Source organism: Danio aesculapii, chromosome 1, assembly GCF_903798145.1.
Source record: "Danio aesculapii chromosome 1, fDanAes4.1, whole genome shotgun sequence".
In the NCBI taxonomy this organism is placed as follows: Eukaryota; Metazoa; Chordata; class Actinopteri; order Cypriniformes; family Danionidae; genus Danio; species Danio aesculapii.
Genome location: NC_079435.1, coordinates 37,602,632 through 37,625,807, shown reverse-complemented (window position 1 = coordinate 37,625,807; position 23,176 = coordinate 37,602,632). Strand labels below are relative to the sequence as shown.

Here is a 23,176-nt window from a genome sequence, read left to right as displayed (position 1 = left end):
CATTTTAAGGTCAAAATTATTAGGCCCTTTAAGCAATTTTTTTTTGATAGTCTACAGAAAAAATCATCATCATACAATAACTTGCCTGATTACCCTAACCTGCCTAGTTAACTTAATTAACCTAGTTAAGCCTTTATATGTCACTTCAAGCTGTATAGAAGTGTCTTAAAAAATATCTAGATAATTATTTACTGATAATTATCTAGATAATTATTAAAATATTATTTACTGTCATTATGGCAAAGATAAAATAAATCAGTTTTTAGAAATGAGTTATTAAAACTATTATGATTAGAAATGTGTTGAAAAAATATTTCCTCCGTACACAGAAATTGGGGGAAAAAATAAACAGGGGGCTAATAATTCAGAGGTTTAATAATTCTGACCTCAACTGTATATATACAGTTGAAGTCAGAATTATTAGCCCCCCTTTAATTTTTTTTTTTTTTTTTAATATTCCCTAAATTATGTTTAACAGAGCAAGAAAATTTTCACAGTATTTCTGATAATAATTTTTCTTCTGGTGGTTTTATTTCGGCTAAAATAAAAGCAATTTTAATAAAAAAAAAAAAAAAAAAAAAAAAAAAAAAAGATTTTTAACCCCAAAACTATTAGCCCCTTTAAGCTATATTTTTTTCGATAGTCTACAGAACAAACCATCATTATACAATAAGTTGCCTATAATTACCCTATCCTACCTAGTTAACCTAATTAACCTAGTTAAACCTTTAAATGTCACTTTAAACTGTATAGAAAAATATCTAGTAAAATATTATTTACTGTCATCATGGCAAAGATAAAATAAAAAACAGAAGATGCAATAAGATTCACCAATTGTCTGAAACAATTTCGTGACTTGGTAGCTTGCTCCAGCTTATGTGAAATGTCAAGAGTTTGCGCACTGTTTTGGTCTAGCTACATCTAAATAAATGTGACCCCACAGTATTATGTTAACACACACTTTTCATTTCAATTTCCTAAGCCTTTGAGAAAAAGAATACCCGCTAGCAGTAAACTAATACAGGGCACAATGTCACTAGTTCTCACTCTTTAATGAGACTGAAAGTCGATATGAGATACAGAGACGCAAAGAAATGTGATTAAAAACTTTATTTTCATTTCCACAAGTCTGAGATCAGAATGCCGGTCTCTAGGATTTAGACCTAATAACATGTTAACTGTTAATCTCTGCTGTCTCGAAATTCAGCGTGCATGTGTAAGAAAGACAGAGCCATCTCTTCCTTTAAAATTCATTGTGTGTAACATTCAAACCACATGACCTGTCTGCACTACACCCTTGTCAGATCGGCTCTCGCTGTGACTGACAGGACAAACACATTCAATCACACACAATCCCATTGGACATCCCAGCCCAACTCTAAAGAAAATAACACATAGCTTCTTTCTGCTACTAAACAGAAGAACAAAGATCTCTAATGTCGTAAGGACATTGGGTCTTACATATGTGAATTATATGCATTTGTGTGTGCGTGTGTGTGTGTGTGTGTGTGTGTGCGTGTGTATGCGTGTGTGTGTGTGTGCGTGTGTTCATGCTATGTGATACCTCAGCTCTTGTTCCAGAGAAGCAGTAAGAATGACATCCAGGCCTTCAGTGCTGTAGCTGGGCACACCACGCTCAACACTGAGATCACGATGGGACTTCTAGCAATTTCTCCTTCCTGCCCTGCAGCAAATAACATTTAACAATTATGAAGTGCAAAAGAAGAGCAGCAGCAAATAATAACTAGTAGATTTAATTTAATTTAATTTTAGCCATTCTTCTGAAAGATGAAGATCATATTTCTTGTGTTTCACATTAGCTTGTTGCTACATGGTAAGTTCAAGCTTCTATTGATGCTAATGGTGTTAAAATACTAATAATAATTTTCTTAATGTGTATCTTTGGTGTTTATTAAAATATTGTAAAATGTATGGTAACGCTTTATTTTGATGGTCCATTTGAGTATTTGTAGATTGTCTGCTTAAGATATGTTGACACTGTTCCTTCAACAGACATTTAACTGACTATAAAAAACTTTGCAAGTACATGTCTACTTAGACAAACCCTAACCCCAACGCTAACCCTAACCTAACAGTCTATTTATAATCTAATGAGAATTAGTTGGCATGTGGATGCAATGTAACTTAAATTAAACAAACAGACCATCAAAATAAAGTGTGACCAAATGTATATATTTCATGAGGAAAAAGTGCCAAATAGCAATAGATTTTTCAGAAATTTAATTTAGCCTATTATTCTTACTTGAATAACCAGTGTTCACAATATGAATATACAGATTATGGTTTCATGCATATGGTTATGTTTTAACATGGATGACAAAAGAAAAGGAAAATTACAATAAGGTTGCGGGTGGGCATAATTTACATCCAGTTTACTAGATAGATAGATAGATAGATAGATAGATAGATAGATAGATAGATAGATAGATAGATAGATAGATAGATAGATAGATAGATAGATAGATAGTGGTGTTGTCAAAATGCATGTCTAAAGTTACATATCTAAAAATATTTTAATCAAATTTTTTTGTCTATCTATCTATCTATCTATCTATCTATCTATCTATCTATCTATCTATCTATCTATCTATCTATCTATCTATCTATCTATCTATCTATCTATCTATCTATCTATCTATCTATCTATCTATAACTAATATATGCTGTTGTCTCTAGCTGTTTTTTCTGCTCAGGGTCGATTTGCTCAAAAACTGTTGAATGACCTAATGGAGGGCTATTCTAATGCTTTACGGCCTGTGGAGGACACAGACAAAGCCCTTAACGTCACTCTACAGATCACGCTTTCACAGATTAAAGATATGGTAAGCCCTTAATTTATACACACAAATACAAGTCAGTCTCGCTCATATTTACTTTAAGATTTAGAGTTAGTCGGATGTTTTTAGAGCAGTTTAACTTAAAGCCACATACATCAGTTCTTCTGCAGAAACAGTGTCTGAAATCACATCCGCTGGTTCTGAGATCAAGGCACACTGTATAATACACCAACAAAACCCACACACTGTCCAACTGACCTTGATGTGGCGTGTGTGTTTTCTGAGCATACTTTGATGATTTAATTCTCAAACCACATAGACCACAATGGTCAAAGGCATTTAACCTTCGGAATTACACGCTTAGTTCAAATTCATATGTTCACGTAATACTTAAATGATCACAGTTAAATATTTGTGATTATGGGCCTCAAAACAAGTCATAAGATTCATTTTTGGAAATTGAGATTTATACATTATACAGATTTATACATCTGAAAATATTTGAGAGTTCAAAACAAACTGAACACTTTAACCCTTTAATAGACATTGTAACTGCTTGGTTGACCATTCATCCATAGGTTATCATAACAACTAAAATTGGCTAGAATTGGCTTAGAGGGGGGTCAGTAACACAATTTGGACTGTATATCACTAATAAAAAATGTAAAGCCTTTAATACATGTACAGTAGAAAATGCACAGATGATTTTTGGCAGAAAAAAAATCGAAATCGAAATTTTTACTCATACAACTTGTTAGCTCAATTTGGCTGTTATTACAAATATACCAACTTAAGGTTGGTATTTTGGTACAGGCCAGGGTCACATTTGTATATGCTTTTACAATAATTGTAAAATGAGTGCCAATAGTATCCAACCAACCAAACTGTCTGCTTACTAACTTCAATTTACTGCACACTTTACTGCAGTTACAGTACATAACTCTAGATGTCAGCACTTGTTTATAAAGACAGTTTTATTTGGATACTCGTTTCGTTATCCATCTGTATCCTATGACACTGTAAACATAATATGTGTATAGGGTGAGCTGCATGACTAATGTACAATGCACGTGACCAATGTATAACAGTCTCTAGCAACTGTGCCACAGCGGATCATGGTTTATTATGATAATATGTTTGTGTATAGAGGAATATTAATAAGAAAGATTTGTTTTTTGGTATTTCTAATGTGTTATGTATTTATTTGCTGTTCCTGTAAAATAGGGAGCACAAGGGCAACTCCTTGATTTGATATCCCAGCATGATTTCAGAATGTTTGAAAGATAATCTAGTGTTTCGATGCAAGTATACCTCGTGCCTTTTTGCAAATTGTTTTTTTTTTTCATTGAATGACTTATAAATATTACAGGATATTTTTAAATTAATTTAACCTCATATTTCATATTTGTTTAACAGTTTTAAAAATCTTTAAATATTTAGTTTATTTCCATCTTTAAACTGAAATTTCAGTGTGGTTTTTGAAGTTGAACGGTCTCAATAACTGTAGACTTGATTCATTACAGGAGATATAATGCTGTACTGTACATACATTATGCTATTGTTTACTTTTGTCAGAAGCCTTATTCATTTTTCCTTCTTCAAACATAATTTGAGGATTACAATAAATTACATAAAACTTCTTAAGATTTTAGTATTTGTAATCTTGCAGTCCTAGTCTGGAGCTCTGGTTTCCCCCATAGTTCAAAGACATGCAACATACAGTAGGTGAAATGGATAAACTAAACTGACTGTAGTGGCTCAGTGGTTAGCACTGTTGCCTCACAGCAAGAAGGTTGCTGGTTTGAGTCCCGGCTGAGCCAGTTGGTGTTTCAGTGTGAAATTTGCATGTTCTCTCCATGTTCATGTGGGTTTCCTCCAGGTGCTGTTTCCACCACAGTCCAATGACATGGAGTATTGATGAATTGGATGAAGTAAATTGTGCATGAGTGTGTGTGTATGCGAGAAAGTATGGGTGTTTCCCAGTATGGGTTGTAGAGTAAATAATAAAATTAACTTTTAATTAAAATAGATTTTATGGTCAATGTTTGTGTACATTGTCTTCCGATGATATTTATATTAGGCACTGGTAGACATTGTTTATGTGTTTCAGAAGAAGACAATGAATTTCTCATTCAAGAGGCACTGAATTTCCTCCCTGATCAAACTCAATCAAATATTAATTTACTGAACCTGAGGAGTACTTTTAACCAATGAGATGTGATATGTAGAAGGCATTAAGTGCAACCTAAGGGTTCAGACTTTCTTCCCTTTCATTCTTCATTGTTGTGAGAAAGTGTTTCATGTAGAGCATCAGGGTTTTATCTTGCAGAGCAAGGCCCTTTACGAATGAATACTCAAACTAGCATACCATATAACCCAGGGGTGTCCAATCATGTTCGTGGAAGGCTGATGTCCAGCAGTGTTTAGCTGCAAGGGTGTGCTTAATTAAGGTTGGTGCTGAACTCTGCAGGACAGTGACTCTCAATGAACTTGTCTGGGCACCCCTGATCAAGCCCATAGTACTTTTACATAATGCATTGTAATTTGTTTAAAAGTCACATTTTATAGAAAATGCTCCATATAAACAAGTTAGTCAAAGAATAAAACTGGACTAAATTGTAATCGGTTTCAGATACCTGTAGGTGGAATAAAGCACTCCAAACCAAACAAATATTTGATATGTAAACATGTTAAACTGATTAGCCTTCTTTGCATCTGTGTCACAGTTTGCCACAGCATGTTATTCTGCTCAGCTTCTGAGTTTGTATAAAACTATTTTGACGCATAATTAGGGCATGGTATTTCTGATAGTCCGGGGCAATGCAAATTCAACTGCCTTCAGGTAAAAGACTCTCATGGTCCCCCTACAATTAAACATGATCTTGTTGACGCCAATAGTCTAGTGGGTAAGTGCATCGACATATAGTACTGTGGTGCTCATGGCAACCAGAGTTTGATTTCCAGCTTGAAGTCCATTGGCGAACCTTTCCCTCTCTCCCTATATCCGTCATCCTCTTGACTGCCCTTTCAAATAAAGGTTAAAAAAGCATGATCATTAAGTTGGGCATAAAAGATGAGACATTCATCCAACTACTCTTATTTCTTACAGGTTTTCCTTGTGTACTGCCCCTTTTCAAATGACCTCTGTCGTTTTCTAAAATTAGTTGATATTGTTTTTTTCAATTGTGCCACCTCATCTTCTTTTACAAATTTTGCTTGTTTTTTTACCTAAAGATACATACACACAGCCCTGGATACACCCAACACAACCCAACTAATGCGCACATTACAAGTCATTCTGACTGAACATGCTGGCACATATAAATATGTTTTTTTTTTATAAATCAAATCATTGATCAAGTCATGTACAGAGCTCAAATAAAAAAAATTGTGTAGTAATTAGATTTTTTTGTGCTTGACTCTGTTCTAGGATGAAAGAAACCAGGTGCTGACTACATATCTGTGGGTTCGTCAGATCTGGCATGATGCTTACCTGAGCTGGGATAAAGAAGAATATGATGGACTTGAGGTCATCCGCATACCCAGCAATCTTGTTTGGAGACCAGACATAGTTTTATATAACAAGTAATATTACCATCTGTCACATGCACACATTATCTTGCACACATTATCTAAAGAACAAGGACTATAGTGCATGAATTTGAAGGTTGGGCCTAAACCAGCAACTGAATTACTGACTTTTTACCTCAGTGCAGATGAGGAGGACTCCTCAGGACCCCCAGACACTAATGTGGTGTTGAGATATAATGGTGAGATCACATGGGACTCCCCTGCCATCACCAAGAGTTCTTGTAAGGTGGACGTCTCTTATTTCCCCTTTGATAGTCAGGAATGCAACCTTACCTTTGGTTCCTGGACCTACAATGGCAACCAGGTATATGTATTTGACTTTGAGGCATAGCAAATAGAATAGTAAACAAACTTGTTTCCTTGTGTTAAATTATTAATTTCATTCAAAGTTAATTTGGATAAGAACTGTCTGTATCTGAATATGTGTAAAATAATAAAAGCTGTGCAAAAGTACATGTAATTCTCTAAAGTTTCTTAACTCACTAGTTGTATAAACAAGAATATTTATGTAAAATTAAAAAAAACAAGACGCACTCAAAAAAATACTGCTGCTTGTACAAACTACTTATTTAAAATGAACTGAATCAATACAATTCTTGAGTTTTTGGGGGGACAACTTAATTGTTTTATGTTCAATCGAGTTTGTTAAAAAGATTAAGTAAACTTAATTAATTTGTGTTGAGACAACATGAAGGAATTGTGTGGAACCCAGCATTTTTAGTGCACAATAACATATTATAAACATAGATTTATGTTTAGTTTTTGTTAAATAAACAATCTTGTTTAACATCTTAGAATATGTATTTATTTATTTTTGGAAAACTGTATTTTATGTTTTTTTCTTCTCAAGTAAATCTTCCTTTATGGCTAAAATGTCACAATATATATAAAATAGTAAAAAAAAACATTATCACCTAAAATGCTACTAGCAGTAATATAAGTAAATAAATAAATAAATAAATAAATAAATAAGTAAATAAAAGACTATGGTAACACTTCATTTTGATGGTCCATTTGAGTATTAGTAGACTGTCTGCTTAATATCTGTTGATACTGCTCCTTCAACAGACAACTTCCTACAACTGTCATTAAAAGTATATGTCAACTTACACTAACCCTAACCCCAACCCCAACCTAACAGTCTACTTATAATCTAATGACAATTAGATGGCATGTAGATGCAATGTATCTTAATTTCAACAAACGGACCATCAAAATAAAGTGTGACCAAGACTATATCTTATGTGTTAAGACCTATTATTCTAGGCAGATGTAGTTGTGGAGGTCTTTCCAGGCAGAATTCTGAATTTGTAACCTCTCAATATTGTAACCACAGGTGGACATTGCTATGGGCATGGAGAGTGGTGATCTTTCAGACTTTGTGGATAACGTGGAATGGGAGTGTCATGGCATGCCAGCTGTCAAGAATGTCATAATGTACGGCTGCTGCTCAGACCCATACCCTGACATAACGTACACAGTCCTGCTCAAGCGGCGTTCTTCTTTCTACATCTTCAACCTGCTTCTGCCGTGTTTCCTCATCTCTTTCTTGGCTCCACTGGGCTTCTACTTGCCGGCTGATTCTGGGGAGAAGGTCTCGTTGGGGGTGACGGTCCTGCTGGCTCTGACTGTATTTCAGCTGATGGTGGCTGAAAGTATGCCTCCTTCAGAAAGTGTTCCATTAATTGGTAAGTTTCCAGCAGTGGAAAAAGCTTTAGAAAATATTTGGATGAGCTCTTTTTTCTTTATTTCTAGAGACTATTTTTGTTGCTGTTAGATTGTTAAATGTTTTTCTGATAATAACAACAACAAGCTGTTTCATATGATTTAGACCCTCTGGACTTGTGTTAATGTGGCTAAGTGTACTTGTGACTCCACTGGACCCCTAGTCAGATGTGTAATTCAAGAGTTCACACTTAGATATTGTTTGACAACTGTTAGCAGGTTTGGCATGCTGTCCCGGGAGAGAACCCTGAGCTCGGAGATAGGTGAGCCCAGGGCTCCCGCCTGGTCCATAGAGCATATGCGGGGAGTACGAGATCAGGTGGTTCTCGAGAGCTCCCCGTGGTAAGAGGTAGAAAGGAGGAGGAGATGGGGTGGATGGGGGGTTTCTTCGGAAAACGAAGATAAGAGAGTAGTTCTAGCTAGGCTACTTATAGTGAGTTGGGGTTAATCTGATTGGCTAACTAGTGAATGTAGATGAGTGGCCAGCTGCAGTCAATCATATCACGTGCTCCTCTCGAAATTAGTTTGAAAACTTCACAAAGTACTCAAAAATGAGAAAGTACAAATATTGTGTGAAAATGAAAAATATTCAATTAAATTAAGGCCCAATCCCAATTCTATTTTTGTACCCCCAACAGCTGCAGTTGGAAGGGCATCCGCTGGGCAAAACATATGCTGGATAAGTTAGCGGTTCATTCCGCTGTGGTGACCCCAGATTAATAAAGGGACTAAGCCGAAAACAAAATTTATTTAAAAAAAGTAAAAGTAACAGAAAGAATGTATTTACATTTAAGCTTTTAGCCTTTCACAACACAAAGTAAATGAACCACATACTATGTTTAACCTGCTTTAAAACTGTTTATATTGACCTGTTTAATCAAACTACAAGACATGCTTATTGTCAATATGCAACATAAGTAACACTTTACAATATAGGTGCTATAACAGGGATTAACTAATGCTTAACAAATGCACAGTTAATCATAAGTTAAGGTATAACTCATGAAGAGATAAATAGTTTATTAAAGATTACTGCATGAACAGCAAATAAACGTTCTATTTGAGTCATTCATTAAGTAATCTATGAATTGTATTAGTTAAATTAGTCATAAGGCATTAATTACCTAAAAACACTTTATTTTACCTAATAATGTAAATTAATCTTTTGAAAAATGAATACATTTCATGGAATATCAAAAAATGAATCTCAGTAGCAGAATAAATAACATTTAAGTAAAGTTTCACAAACTAATTTTGAGAGGAGCACGTGATATGATCGACTACAGCTGATCCTTATCACTAATCACTGGCTAGCCTATCAGATCATTCTAAAACTACTATAAATATCCTGCCTAAACTTCATTCCCTATCTTCGTTTTTGGAATCAGTGCAGTTCAATTTGTTTCCAATGAAGTAATCTAAACAATAGAAAAAGCACAAAAAGTACTTATTGCAAAGAGGAATGAGCAAAAATTCCCAAAGACAAGTCTGCCAAGCTTGTGGCTTCATATTCAAAAAGGCTTGAGGCTGTAATTGCTGCCAAAGATACATCAACAAAGTATTGAGGAAAGGCTGTGAATACTTATGTACATGTGATTTTTCAGTTTTTTTTTATTTTTTATAAGTTTGCAACAATTTAAAAAATCTCTTTTCACATTGTCATTATGGGGTATTGTGTGTAGAATTTCTAGGAAACAAATGAATTTAATCAATTTTGGAATAAGGCTGTAACATACAAAAATGTGGAAAAGTGAGTAAGTGTGCATTAGAGGCAGTCATTCTGTAACTATAGGATGCTGGACAACGGAGTTGGGGATCCACGTGCAGTTTAATAAACAGAGAATGGCCAGGCAGGCAATGACAAAACATGTACAAACAGTATCATGGAGTTATCTAGAAGGCTAGTCAAAGTCATAGCCAAGTAGTCAGTACAGGCAGCAAAGAATCAATGTAAAGGATAAAACAAGGCAGGGATCAAACACAGAAAGATTTGGACAAAGAAGCGCTTTGTGGCGTTACAGACTAACAAAACTCAGAAGTGTGTGTGTGTGTGCGCGCGTGCTGTGTATATAGTCTTAGTAATCAGTAAGAATGATCTTCACCTGTGTGTGTGTGTGGCTGTGTATCAGTCCTAATAGTTTGCAGCTGTAGCAGGTTTTGATTGGTGCTAAGTATCATGGTATTTGTAGTTCGGTTCAGTGGTGGAATTGCATAGGCTAGATCACTGGTGATCGTGACATTCTAATCGCCTATGTATGTAAATTAATGTTTATTACACAGTTGTTGTATGTGTACATTAATAACGTTTATTATTATTTGTTCAATTAACATGATTTTATACTTTACATTGTTTAGTCTCTCCTCTTACTTTAATTCTACCTCTAATTCCAGCCCTCAAGACTAAAAAACCCTTTTTTTCACAAAGTAAAAGAATTACTGGTATTGCTGTTTGAACATTCTGTGTTGAAAATAAAACTATATGAAAATAAAATTATTAACTTAAGGTTTAGAAATATAGTGTGGAACTATATTTCTGTTAGTTTGCCTTAGTTTGCCTGAATCTGTATTAAGACAAATATCATTGATTATCTTTATGAGGGCACCATTTGTACTATGATGTGGTCAGAATCCAAATTAAAAAATGTCTAAACATCTCTTAGAACTTAGAAATTTGTTAATCTGGTTAAAAAAAACATTTGTCAATAATTTTGGCAATGAAAGGGAGAATTTGAAATCAGTCGGAAGTTACTCAATATGCTGTTATCCCGGTTGCTCTTTTTCAGAAGGGGTTTAAAAACTGCACTTTTAATGGAGTTTGGAAAAGTTCCTGAAAGACATGAAGCATTTATCACTTTTAGGAGATAAACAGTTTAACACCATTTTGAAGGAATATGTGGGGAGTGGGTCAAGGCAGCAGGATGACGTTTTCATAATCTGTATGTATGTATGTATCATTATCTCTATTTTACCATCAACTGCACTGAAATAAGACACTATTTCTGATTTTTTAAGTTGTGAAGAAGGTACGGAGCCAGTAGCTTTTATATTTTATATGTAGAAAATAATTCATTCATTCATTTTCTTTTTGGCTCAGTCCCTTTATTAATCTGGGGTTGCCACAGCAGAATGAACTGCCAACTTATCCAGCATATGTTTTTATTGTTTTTATATTTAAATATATTTGTGTATTGATGTACATCTTGTGTATATTAAGCAATGTGTATGTGTGTTTTGGACCGACGAATAGATGCCTAACTAATGCGCTCTTTAAATTACAAAAACTATGCGTCGTTGACTTTAGACCAGCTTTTAGTTGTTCAATTGTGCATTTTATTTCAGTTGCCTCAAAATAGCAATGCAACAACGATGCACCTTAATCCACAAAATGAATGATCTTCACCTGTGTGTGTGTGTGGCTGTGTATCAGTCCTAATAGTTTGCAGCTGTAGCAGGTTTTGATTGGTGCTAAGTATCATGGTATTTGTAGTTCGGTTCAGTGGTGGAATTGCATAGGCTAGATCACTGGTGATCGTGACATTCTAATCGCCTATGTATGTAAATTAATGTTTATTACACAGTTGTTGTATGTGTACATTAATAACGTTTATTATTATTTGTTCAATTAACATGATTTTATACTTTACATTGTTTAGTCTCTCCTCTTACTTTAATTCTACCTCTAATTCCAGCCCTCAAGACTAAAAAACCCTTTTTTTCACAAAGTAAAAGAATTACTGGTATTGCTGTTTGAACATTCTGTGTTGAAAATAAAACTATATGAAAATAAAATTATTAACTTAAGGTTTAGAAATATAGTGTGGAACATCAACATTTTGAATACCTAGAGTTAACTTAACCTCAAAAAGGTTATGAGTTGTATAACACTCGAATCAAGATAAGCCAGCATTAGAGTGATCTGAATTTAGAATGACTAAGAGGTTATTTAAACTCAACTGGTGGGGTCAAACAATTGGTATTAACATTATTTTAAAACGCCGCCTTACATCTGACTTAATATATTGATAGGGTTGTATTACACTGATTGCTTCAACTGTTTGTTTCTTTTAAGGTTAATAAAGCGCACTCCCTACAGCTGATTGTGTTAACATAGCTTCTTTGTTTTGTGTTTCTTATAGGAAAATATTACATTGCAACCATGACCATGATAACAGCCTCTACATCTTTGACTATATTTATCATGAATATACATTTCTGTGGAGCAGAAGCTAAACCTGTGCCCCACTGGGCCAAAGTCCTGATTATAGACTACATGTCAAAGATCTTCTTTGTGTATGAGGTAGGAGAGAACTGCACAACACCTGAAAGTGATCGAGGCCCATTGTTCTCTGAAGATCCACTGGCTAGCCTGGAGAGAGATGGGTATTTTGACAAAGGGATTTATGAAGACTGTCACCTTGATGAAAGAATCCACAGTCAGTTCAATGGGTACAGTCACAGAGACCACCGACATGGGAATGCGTACCATCAGAAAAACAGCAGCTATCGGCAACATAGGCATGAGCAGCAAAGAAGAACCCGATCGTCATCAAACTCCCCTATTCGACAGAGTTCCCATCATCCAAAATATACACACTTTATCGGTCGAGATGGAAGCGAAAAGCTCCCACTAACAAGTCAAGAAAAACTCAAAGACAGTGAAATCTCCATTCCAGAAAAAATTAATGGATACACCTATGATCAGGGCAATGGGTATCTCAATGGAGTCGCCTATCTTCACGATAATGGCTACAGCAAAACCTTTGGAGCAGATAGCTACAATAAGACCACTACTGGCACAGGGTGTGTCTGTGGAAAACATCAGAAATTGGTGCGAAACATTGAGTACATAGCTAACTGTTTCAGAGAGCAGAGGGGACACCAGGCCAAAGGGGCCGAGTGGAAGAAGGTTGCCAAGGTGATGGACAGGTTCTTCATGTGGGTGTTTTTCATCATGGTCTTCCTCATGAGTATCCTTGTCTTGGCCAAGGCAACCTAGGAAAGTTTACAGCTTGATGCAATTGGTAAAGTACATAATAAGTAACTATGTGTCAAAAGACTGTAATCCTGTTCTGTAATCCTGTATTTGTTGGCAAATGGGTTCTGCATTCAGCTTAAAATGTGAATTACAGTTACAGCATGTGTTTTAGTTGTTGAATGTCTCCCTTTCTTCATTGCTGTCTTTGTTGTTTCCACTCATTCTTTTTATGTAGTTGGTAAAAGTTAAAGAAATGGCATTAATATTTCAGGTGTAGAAGTGTTCCCACAAGTGTATATAGAGTAACACAATCTTTGTCCAGCATGGACACACATTAATAATGCACAATTAACCTCGCACATGCGTATGGGCAGACATTGACACTAACACACATTAAAAATGCATCAATAGACCTGTCTTGAATGTTGAACACGTGCATCTTGCATCCTTTACCAATGTTAGTGTACCAATTCATCCTATCGTAGAATCAACATTTGCAACTTCTATATTTGCTTACTGTCTCCTATTGTTGGCTTGTTTGATTTGCTGTGGTTGTCCCTTGATTTTATCTTTGCTTACAGTATACTTTACAAACAGTGCTACACAAATAAATAATTAATCACAAAATCCTAGAATTTTAGAAAGACCTACTGATAAAAAAAAAGAAATAAACTTGAGAAAAAGGATACATAGAAATTAGGAATGCAACCTCAAATACTGTAACAAAACTTGAAACAAGAGTCAGTTACTGCACCAGTAATAAACCAAGCTTTATTTAGAAGAATAGCATTAAAGACTTTAAAAGGTGCTGGTCAAAACCCCTTAACCCTACATTGATTAAACTGAAAAAGGAACTGAAGGTCTGAGAAATGAAAGCATTAAAGGCGAGTCCAAAAAGCCCCCCGACATGAAAAAGGCATGGGGGTAGTGGTTTTTATATTTATTTAGAAAATAATAATTTTTGTAACATTAATCCTTTAATTTTTTTCACATGTTAAGATATTTGTGTATTGATTTACATCCTGTGTGCGTTTAACAATTTGTACACGTTTTGGACCTGCATAGGCGCATAACTACAGCGGTCTGCGCTGGACTTTAGACCAAGGTTTATTTGGTCCTATTTCAGTTCTTCAAAATAGCAACGCAACAACAATGCATCTTAACACACCTGTTTTTTAGACCAGAACACCCATGAGTCCACAAAGTGGCACAAATTGGATTTGCTATTTAAACAACGTTGCAAAAAATGGGAAAATTAGAGTTGCGCTGGTCTAAAAATAGAAACAGATTGCGCCTTGTTAGTCTTTTCATAATTGTACTGTGGCTTTTTAAATATCTGCCGAAGAGACAATTCAGCCTTAAAGGGACCTTGATGTAGTTTGATTATTTTATATGTACGGTGAACTACACACTATCTGCAAAATTTGGCAATATGCCCTTCTCATTTTTGTCTCTTACAATCAGTGATGGCAAGGCAAGTTTATTTATATAGCACATTTTATACACAACGGTAATTCAAAGTGCTTTACATAAAGAAAAATAATCATTAAATACAAGTATAATAAATCATAATCACTAAGAATAGAAATAATCAAAACAGATTAAAAATATGTTAAAACAGCTTTAAAAGGAATGACAAAAAAAGGAAAAGAAAAACAACACACACAGTGCTCATTCAGTAAAGGCACAGCTAAACAGATTTGTGTTTTAAGTCAGTGTTTTAAGTGTTAATTTGATTGTGCCTACTGTTGAAGCACATCTGATAATTTCTGGAATCTGATTCCAGCAGTAGGGGCACAAACAGTAGCTAATTCAGTAGTGGCAGATTCACTCTGCTATGACTGAACTCTTGGAAATTCTAATTTACTCAATCCTTCATCTGAGTGATCTGCTAGGTTTGAATTCAGTGAGCATATCAGTAATGTATTGAGGTCTTAGGCCATTTAGTGATTTATAAACAACAATAATAATACTTTAAATTTAATTCTGAATGTAAATGGGACAGTGTAACAGTGTAAAGACCTGAGGACAGGTGTGATGTGCTCTGATTTTCTGGTCAGAATCCTGGCAGCAGCATTCTGGATGAGTAGCAAATGTCTGACTGTCTTTTTAGAAAGGCCAGTGAGGAGTCCATTATAGTAATCCACCCTGCTGCTGATAAAAGCATGAACAAGATTTCTCCCACTGCAAACAAATAATCCAATTCTTGCATTGTTTTTGAGATGATAGTATGCTGATTTAGTTACTGCTATGCCATAACTACTGAAACGAAGGTCTGAATCCAGAATTACACCAAGGTTCTTGAAAAAATTACTCCAAGGTTATTTTTTGTTGTTTGACCCCTATACCCCCATAGCTGTGGTAAGAAATTTGGTTCTCTTGGTTTGAGCATAAAAAAGTTTTACAGGAGAGGTACCAGAATTGAACCTTGTGGGACTCCACATGTCATGTGTGTCCGCCTCGACCTATGGTCACTTGTACTGACATATACCTCTCCCTTGAAGAAATGATCTGAACCATTTGAGGACTGTCCCAGAAAGCCAACCCAGTTTTACAACCTATGAAGAAGAATGCTGTGATCGACAGTGTGAAATGCAGCACTGAGGTCAAGCAATACCAGCACTGTTAGTTTGCCTGAATCTGTATTAAGACAAATATCATTGATTATCTTTATGAGGGCACCATTTGTACTATGATGTGGTCAGAATCCAAATTAAAAAATGTCTAAACATCTCTTAGAACTTAGAAATTTGTTAATCTGGTTAAAAAAAACATTTGTCAATAATTTGGCAATGAAAGGGAGAATTTGAAATCAGTCGGAAGTTACTCAATATGCTGTTATCCCGGTTGCTCTTTTTCAGAAGGGGTTTAAAAACTGCACTTTTAATGGAGTTTGGAAAAGTTCCTGAAAGACATGAAGCATTTATCACTTTTAGGAGATAAACAGTTTAACACCATTTTGAAGGAATATGTGGGGAGTGGGTCAAGGCAGCAGGATGACGTTTTCATAATCTGTATGTATGTATGTATCATTATCTCTATTTTACCATCAACTGCACTGAAATAAGACACTATTTCTGATTTTTTAAGTTGTGAAGAAGGTACGGAGCCAGTAGCTTTTATATTTTATATGTAGAAAATAATTCATTCATTCATTTTCTTTTTGGCTCAGTCCCTTTATTAATCTGGGGTTGCCACAGCAGAATGAACTGCCAACTTATCCAGCATATGTTTTTATTGTTTTTATATTTAAATATATTTGTGTATTGATGTACATCTTGTGTATATTAAGCAATGTGTATGTGTGTTTTGGACCGACGAATAGATGCCTAACTAATGCGCTCTTTAAATTACAAAAACTATGCGTCGTTGACTTTAGACCAGCTTTTAGTTGTTCAATTGTGCATTTTATTTCAGTTGCCTCAAAATAGCAATGCAACAACGATGCACCTTAATCCACAAAATGAAGTTTATTTCTAAACTAATTTCGAGAGGAGGACGTGATTATGATTGAGCATGGCTGGTCTCGCATTAACTAACGCATGATTCACCAATCAGATGATTCCTAACTCACTATAAATGGCCAGAGTTTCTTACTACAGCTATCTTTGCCTTGAAGAATCAATCCCCCCTTCCACCCCTACTCCTCCACGTTTCCCTCTGTAAAGCTGCGGTCACACTTGACTTTTCTTCCCATAGCCTTCCATTAATACACACGGGAATGCGTCAGACCGGAAACGCAGGGTCATACGTCAAGTTTCGCATGTGGCTGCAGTGCAAAGTTCAAGCTTGGTGAACTCTGACCTGCAAAATCGCATCACTTGACTGCGTGAGACCAATCGAGGATCAAAAAGGACCTCTCTGGACAGAAATTTAAAACATGGAGCAATCGCTCGCTTTTTTGAATATCTAATAAACTTGTTTAATCCCGCTCCTTTTCACAGCGCAGTACGACAGAATTTCGCACACACAAAGCCCAGTGTGACCGTAGCTTGAGGCAGCACGGTGGCCCAGTGGTTAGCACTGTTGCCTTACAGCAAAAACATCACTGATTCAAATCCTTAACAAGCCAGCTCTCGTTTCTGTGCTGAGTTTACGTGTTCTTCCTGTGCTCATGGGGGTTTCCCCCAGGTTCTCCGGTTTCCTCCCACAGTCCAAAAACGTGTCATAAGTGAATTGATCAATCTAAATTAGCACTATAGTCGAACTCTTAACCAGCAGTATATATCTACATAGCAATTGTAATCTGTCATCAGCTCTTAAAGGGGGGAGTTCTCGAGAACTGCCTGTGCTCAAACTCCCCTCTCGCCCTGCAAACGGGAGGGAGCTCAAGGATCATATGAACTCAGGGCTGTCTCCCCAGCATGCCAAACTCGCTTGATAAACAATTATCAGCTATGTGTGAACTCTTGAAGTCCACCTTAGTTCACAAAGTGGTGCAAATGGGTTTCCTATTTAAATAACATGGTGCAAAAACATGAAATGAAACCTGCACTCATATGAAAATAGCAACAAATCAAGCCCTACATGTCTTGCGCCTCATTGTGCTGTGTATGATGTGTGAGCCCAATGCAGAGAATGCGTTAAAACAAAGCAGTTAAACACCAACATACTGCTCTATTCTTAACTCTAACCCCAAGTAATACCAGTGACTCACATTCAGTGTTAATCGATACAGTGGCAAAAGTTTAACTATTTTGATAATTGACTGTGCCACGCATGTGTAGAAACAGCTTATGGTGGCTATAGCAATGACAAGGAATCGCAAGTACAGAAAGCATAAAAATTTGGTAATGAAAAAAGTATGCGTTGTGTTACTACATGGATTTAGATACGACATGTGAATATGTGAAGACACAGAACATTACAAGCACTGATTTATAAAAGATAAGTGATTACAAATTACAACACACAATTAAATACAAATTTTGCAAACTACAATCAACTGAGGCAACCATTTTAATCACACTTACAGGTTGTAATCTAGAGGAAGAAGAAACTAGTCCATATCAACTCTGTAAGTTACTGACAAAGTCCCTGTCAAAGTCTGATGACAAATTCCCAAACATTAATAGTCCTTGCTGATCCTTCCTTTAATAGAAAACGTCTGGCAAATCTTGCTTTGCAGGGTAGATTATTGTATCAATCATCAGAAAACTGACAGGAAGAAAAACAGCCAACATAGGCTCATTCTGAAAACGTAGCCCTATATACATTTCTGGAGATCGAATTATGTAGCCAGAGCTATGTATGGTTGCATTTCATTTTTAAAAACGAACGCTACCAGGCAGTATGACGGCGTTCCTTTTCTCGCTTACCATCGGACCACTTACTTCTATATGGATGGCTTTTCTGTTGTTATCAGTATGTCTGGTAGCTTGACACATACATCGGAGTACTTGAGATGTAAAGCGGAATTGACCGCAACAACGGAGTCCGATGAAGAACAGTTCCAGAAAGCAGGTAAGACAAAAAAAGAAACACAAACAAACTAATTACGGGGTGAGAATGTGGTAAAATCTGAAAACATGGTAAAAATTTGGCTTTTTTAGATTGCTTTTTAAAACACTGCAGTTTGGTTTAGGGAAGGAGGAGGGTTGGTGTATCAGTTGGTTAGTTAGTCAGTCAGTAAGTCAGTCAACAGCGGCATCTGGGGAATTTACATGAGAACAGCAGGCGCGAATGGCACTAGCAAGAGAAATCTAAGATCTAAAAAAGCAGCGGTAGAGGTCTCACAGTTCGGTTCAGTTACGATTATCATGCCATTGATTCGGTTCAATCTGATGTCTCGGTGCATCACTGTGCATTGACAATGCTTTCAATACACAATTTTATATTTTACTTCTCAGGCTTACAACACAAGAGTTCTTGTATTAAAATCTTGTATCTATAAATTATATTTCTATATTATAAGACACACACGCAGTGAATTGTGCACAGATTCTGTGTTTTTAAGTAGTTGAAGTGTTTTAATAACTCGCAGTTTCCTCCCTCACCATAGTATGCTACCACAATTTAGTGCATATGAGATAAAGGATGGCAGTATGTAATAACCGGTTATGATCTATTACTGAACTGATACCGAATTGTCCGCGTCTGCATCACATTATAGAGCAGCTTCGGATGGATTTGCAAAAACTGCAAAAAATTTAGTTCCTGGGACGTATTTTGCTCTCTCCAGAAGTGTATATAGGGGTACGTAATCACAATGAGCCTGGGTTCAATACAGTACAAGGTTGGCTATACTATTGTTGTGAAAATTAACTTTGACAATATATTTCCACAGCCACATCTCTGGCCTTCTTTCAGTGGTTGTAATCTTCGCATCATGATTAATTCCATGATTCCCTGTACGCTGCTAGTGTTGAAGGGAAGGGTGCGTTCACGTTTTATCCGATCCAGTACTTCATGTTTGGCGATGTTTTGTATCAATGTCGATACAAGCAGGCAAAAGATTCGGACACAATACAAATCATTTATTTGACTCAAGAATCAATAGTTTTAAACATGGTGCACTTTCAGATTTAAACCTCAGCTGGATGTTTTCATTCACCTTGAGCTGTGTTACACACTGCATGGAAGGTAATTTTCAAAAACCCATAATAGGGACTCATTAATAATAGACACAGATTTAAGGCAGAGCAACAAAGGCAAGAGTGACAAACAACTTCTAAAGAATTTCTACTTTTCTGTTCTATATGTAGGTGGGCTAATGAGTATAGAATGAATTTAGGGACCATTTAGTTAATTCCCCAAGTACCGGAAGGTGAAAACAAGGCACACCCTATCACCTTTGTCAGCAAAGTCCTCACCAAGGCACAAACCAAGTACATGCCCATCAGTTGGAATTTCTGAGTTTTTAAAGTGGTCCTTATCTGACAAGTTCAGTCACTGGCTGAAAGGACACAACTTCATTGTCTGGACAGACAACAATCCATTACGTACATATTGAAATAGCCAAAACTAGACGCATGCGAGCAGTGATGGGTTTCTAAGCTGGCCTCTATAGCTTTAATATTCAATACATTCCTGTGAGCAAAAATATGGTCGCTGATGCTTTGAGTACACAGCCTTTCGTTTATCAGTATTGGTCAAAGACTGATGTCTGAACCACCTTGTGTTCTGCTAAATGAGTCAGAAAAGTACAAGAAAACACTGTTCAGGATGTCTTCAGGTTAAGTGTGAACATCTGCACTGTTGAACACCAACACTGTAGGGCACTAGAACACTGTTTTCTTACGTGGACTGGTGTAAGCAGTTCTTGATGTCCATACACAATGGGGAGTGGGAACATGTGATAGGGCGATCCAATGGCTCACTCAAAATACTCACCAGTTGTGGACTCCAGGTCCCAGTCTGCTGCCTGTGTTCTTGCTGAGTGAGTTGCAAAAGAATCAGCAAAAGGATGAGATTCTGTCAAAAGTTTTGTTTTATGTGAGTAGAGGGAAGAAGCCTTCTTACTGTGAGAGAGCTGATGAGACATTTGAGCTGCTCAAAACCATGAAGCAGTGGGTGAAGCTTAAAATGCTTGACGGAGTGTTGTATAGGGTGCCAAAAGATGCCCTGACAGGAAGGAAGAGGTGGCAGTATGTCGTTCCAGCTTCTCTTGTAAGTCTATTGGGGATCCACAACGAAGCTGGACAAATTATACTGAGACTATGCAGCTGTGGTGATGAATTACGTAGCAATTTTACTGTCTTTTCTTCATTACATACATTCACTGATTTAAAATCATTTTAAACTTGTAAAACTCATTCTCAAGGTGCAGTTGAGTTTACATTATCTTGTACATTGGATTCCTTTTAATGAAAATATATTAAAATGTAACTATTTAGAAGAAAATGGCATGTTTTACTATAGATTTTAGACCAAGGGCACCGCCAGCTTGGAATGTGACTGTGTCTGACGTCACGGGGTTGGTTTCGTTCCCTCAGCTAAACAGATACAGTGGAAGTAATGGACTGAACACGGAGACTGAACAGCCTAAAGCCTAGTTCAAACTACAGGATTTTATGCCTGATTTGAGCCCGATTTGGAAGTTTACGAGCTCGGGAAGAATTTATTTTGAAAAATTATTAATAAAAAATAACTGCAGTAAACTAATCAGTAAAACAGCACCTGTAATGCAATAAGCTTCAACAGCAGTTAAATATGCGGTACAACTGAAGTAACATTAAACAAACTGAGAGGGCCCTTACAAAAAATTACTGCAGTTTAAAAAAAAAACAATTTAACTCCTGAAAAGTGAAGTTTTTTGGACACTGCATTTTTGAAAAAAACTGCATTATTTAAGTATATTGCAGTATTACTGCAATACATCTGAAGTACTACAATACAACTAACTGCAGTACATATACTGCAATACAACAGAAGTACAGAACAACTGCTGTGACACCCTCGGCTCGTCCTGGCTTGGGAGGATAGGTAGGTAACTAGACCTCACATCCTATTGTGATACATTAATATAAACGAACTTACATTTCAAATGTTTATGTAAAATGTTTGTTGCCAATTTTATGAAAGTAGCCAAGCAGCATCACTCCCTGTAATATTGCCTAACAACGTTGCTTAAAAAATCAGTCCATGTATCAACATCCTGACGCAAACTCACAGCGTTCATCATGTAGTTTTGCGGCTGTTGGGTCAAAAACAACAGCTGCCATTTATGTTCATATGCTCTAAAAATAATTTGGTAGGCCTGTCTATCTTTATAAATAATGTCTTACATTTTACACTGAATTCTGTCCAAAATATATAGTTTTTTCTTTTGCTAAAATAAATGCTTATCATATTTGACTGCAAACTATTCGTTTTGCATAAGGCTAAAGCTGCTTCTTCTCTTCAAAGAGCAGCTCTCATACATAACCCGTTATTTCAGTGTTTTTTTTTCAAGTGTTTTATTTAATTAATTAAACATTAATTCTGTTACAGTTTTTCTCAGTTGCTTTGGTCCATTTCTCAGATCAGAATTTAAATTTTCAAAACTCCCTGTTCAATTTCGGATCATCATTGTGTCACTTGTGCACATCAGAAAAGCAGTTTCTCATTATGAACAAGTTGCAAATACTTTTGTACATCCATACAAATGACTATGTGCAATTCTCTGCTGTTTCCTACATTATCAGTTGCTTTTGTCATGCTTTTGGTCTCTGTTGAATAGTCTCACCCCCCACAACATTTAATCGTTTGTTCATGGCATGAGTCCTTACATGAAAAATTGCTGAGCAAGTTGTCATAATATTTTGTCATAATGCATTTTTTATACATTTCCATTAGATTTTTTTCTAAATCGGTCTACACCTTGTACATTTCTCCTAGGTGAATTTTGACTTTTTCTGATGAAGGTCTAAAATGACCTTCATCAGATTCAATGTAAGAATCAGATTCAATGTAAGAATTTTCAATGTTGTGAAATGGTTGAATTATCAAATTTTTTTCAATGTTAATATTTTCATCAATAGTAAATTACCAGAATATCAATGTTTATTCAATGTAAGTATTTTCAGTTAAGAAATAGGTAAATTATCAACATTAGTTCAATGTAAGTATTTACAACAATGGGAAGTGATTGAATTATCAACGTTGATTCATAATTTAATTCAATGCTGAATATTCAACCCTAACCAAAATAATGATTTTGATTCAGAATTTCAACAGTGAATCAGTGCAACGCTGCTATATCTGGGATATTTTGTATGTACATCTAGGGCTTATATATGGACATAAAGAAGCAATACAGGAGGCCTGTATATGCACATACTGTATATCATATATGTGCATATATACTGCATATAGGTTTCATATATGCGCACACATTCTCATATGGGTTCTTTTCGTGTTTCCAAATGAGGTTTTAGTACTTCAGTTGTATTGCTAAAGTACTACCACAATATATTGTATTGCACTTTTCAGAAGAATAAGTACCTACAGAAATACATGTACGATACTGCAATACATAATAAAACTAAAGTGCACTTTCAATACTTATGTACTTAAGTGCAATAAATTATATATCATATCACTATATTGCTTCGCTCAGTTTATTTAATGTTACTTCAGTTGAACTGCAGATTTTACTGCTGCTGAA

General features: G+C 35.9%; 1 protein-coding gene across 1 annotated transcript; it reads left to right on the top strand.

Annotated features, from left to right (window-relative positions):
- The first annotated feature begins 1,640 nt into the window (after nt 1–1,640).
- Nucleotides 1,641–13,319, top strand: chrna9a (cholinergic receptor, nicotinic, alpha 9a). The gene is made up of 6 exons (XM_056480372.1): nt 1,641–1,834; nt 2,698–2,843; nt 6,229–6,383; nt 6,510–6,693; nt 7,726–8,077; nt 12,251–13,319. Exons 1-6 carry the CDS (start codon nt 1,789–1,791, stop codon nt 13,108–13,110), a joined length of 1,743 nt encoding a protein of 580 aa, XP_056336347.1. The 5' UTR covers nt 1,641–1,788; the 3' UTR covers nt 13,111–13,319.
- The last annotated feature ends 9,857 nt before the right edge of the window (nt 13,320–23,176 follow it).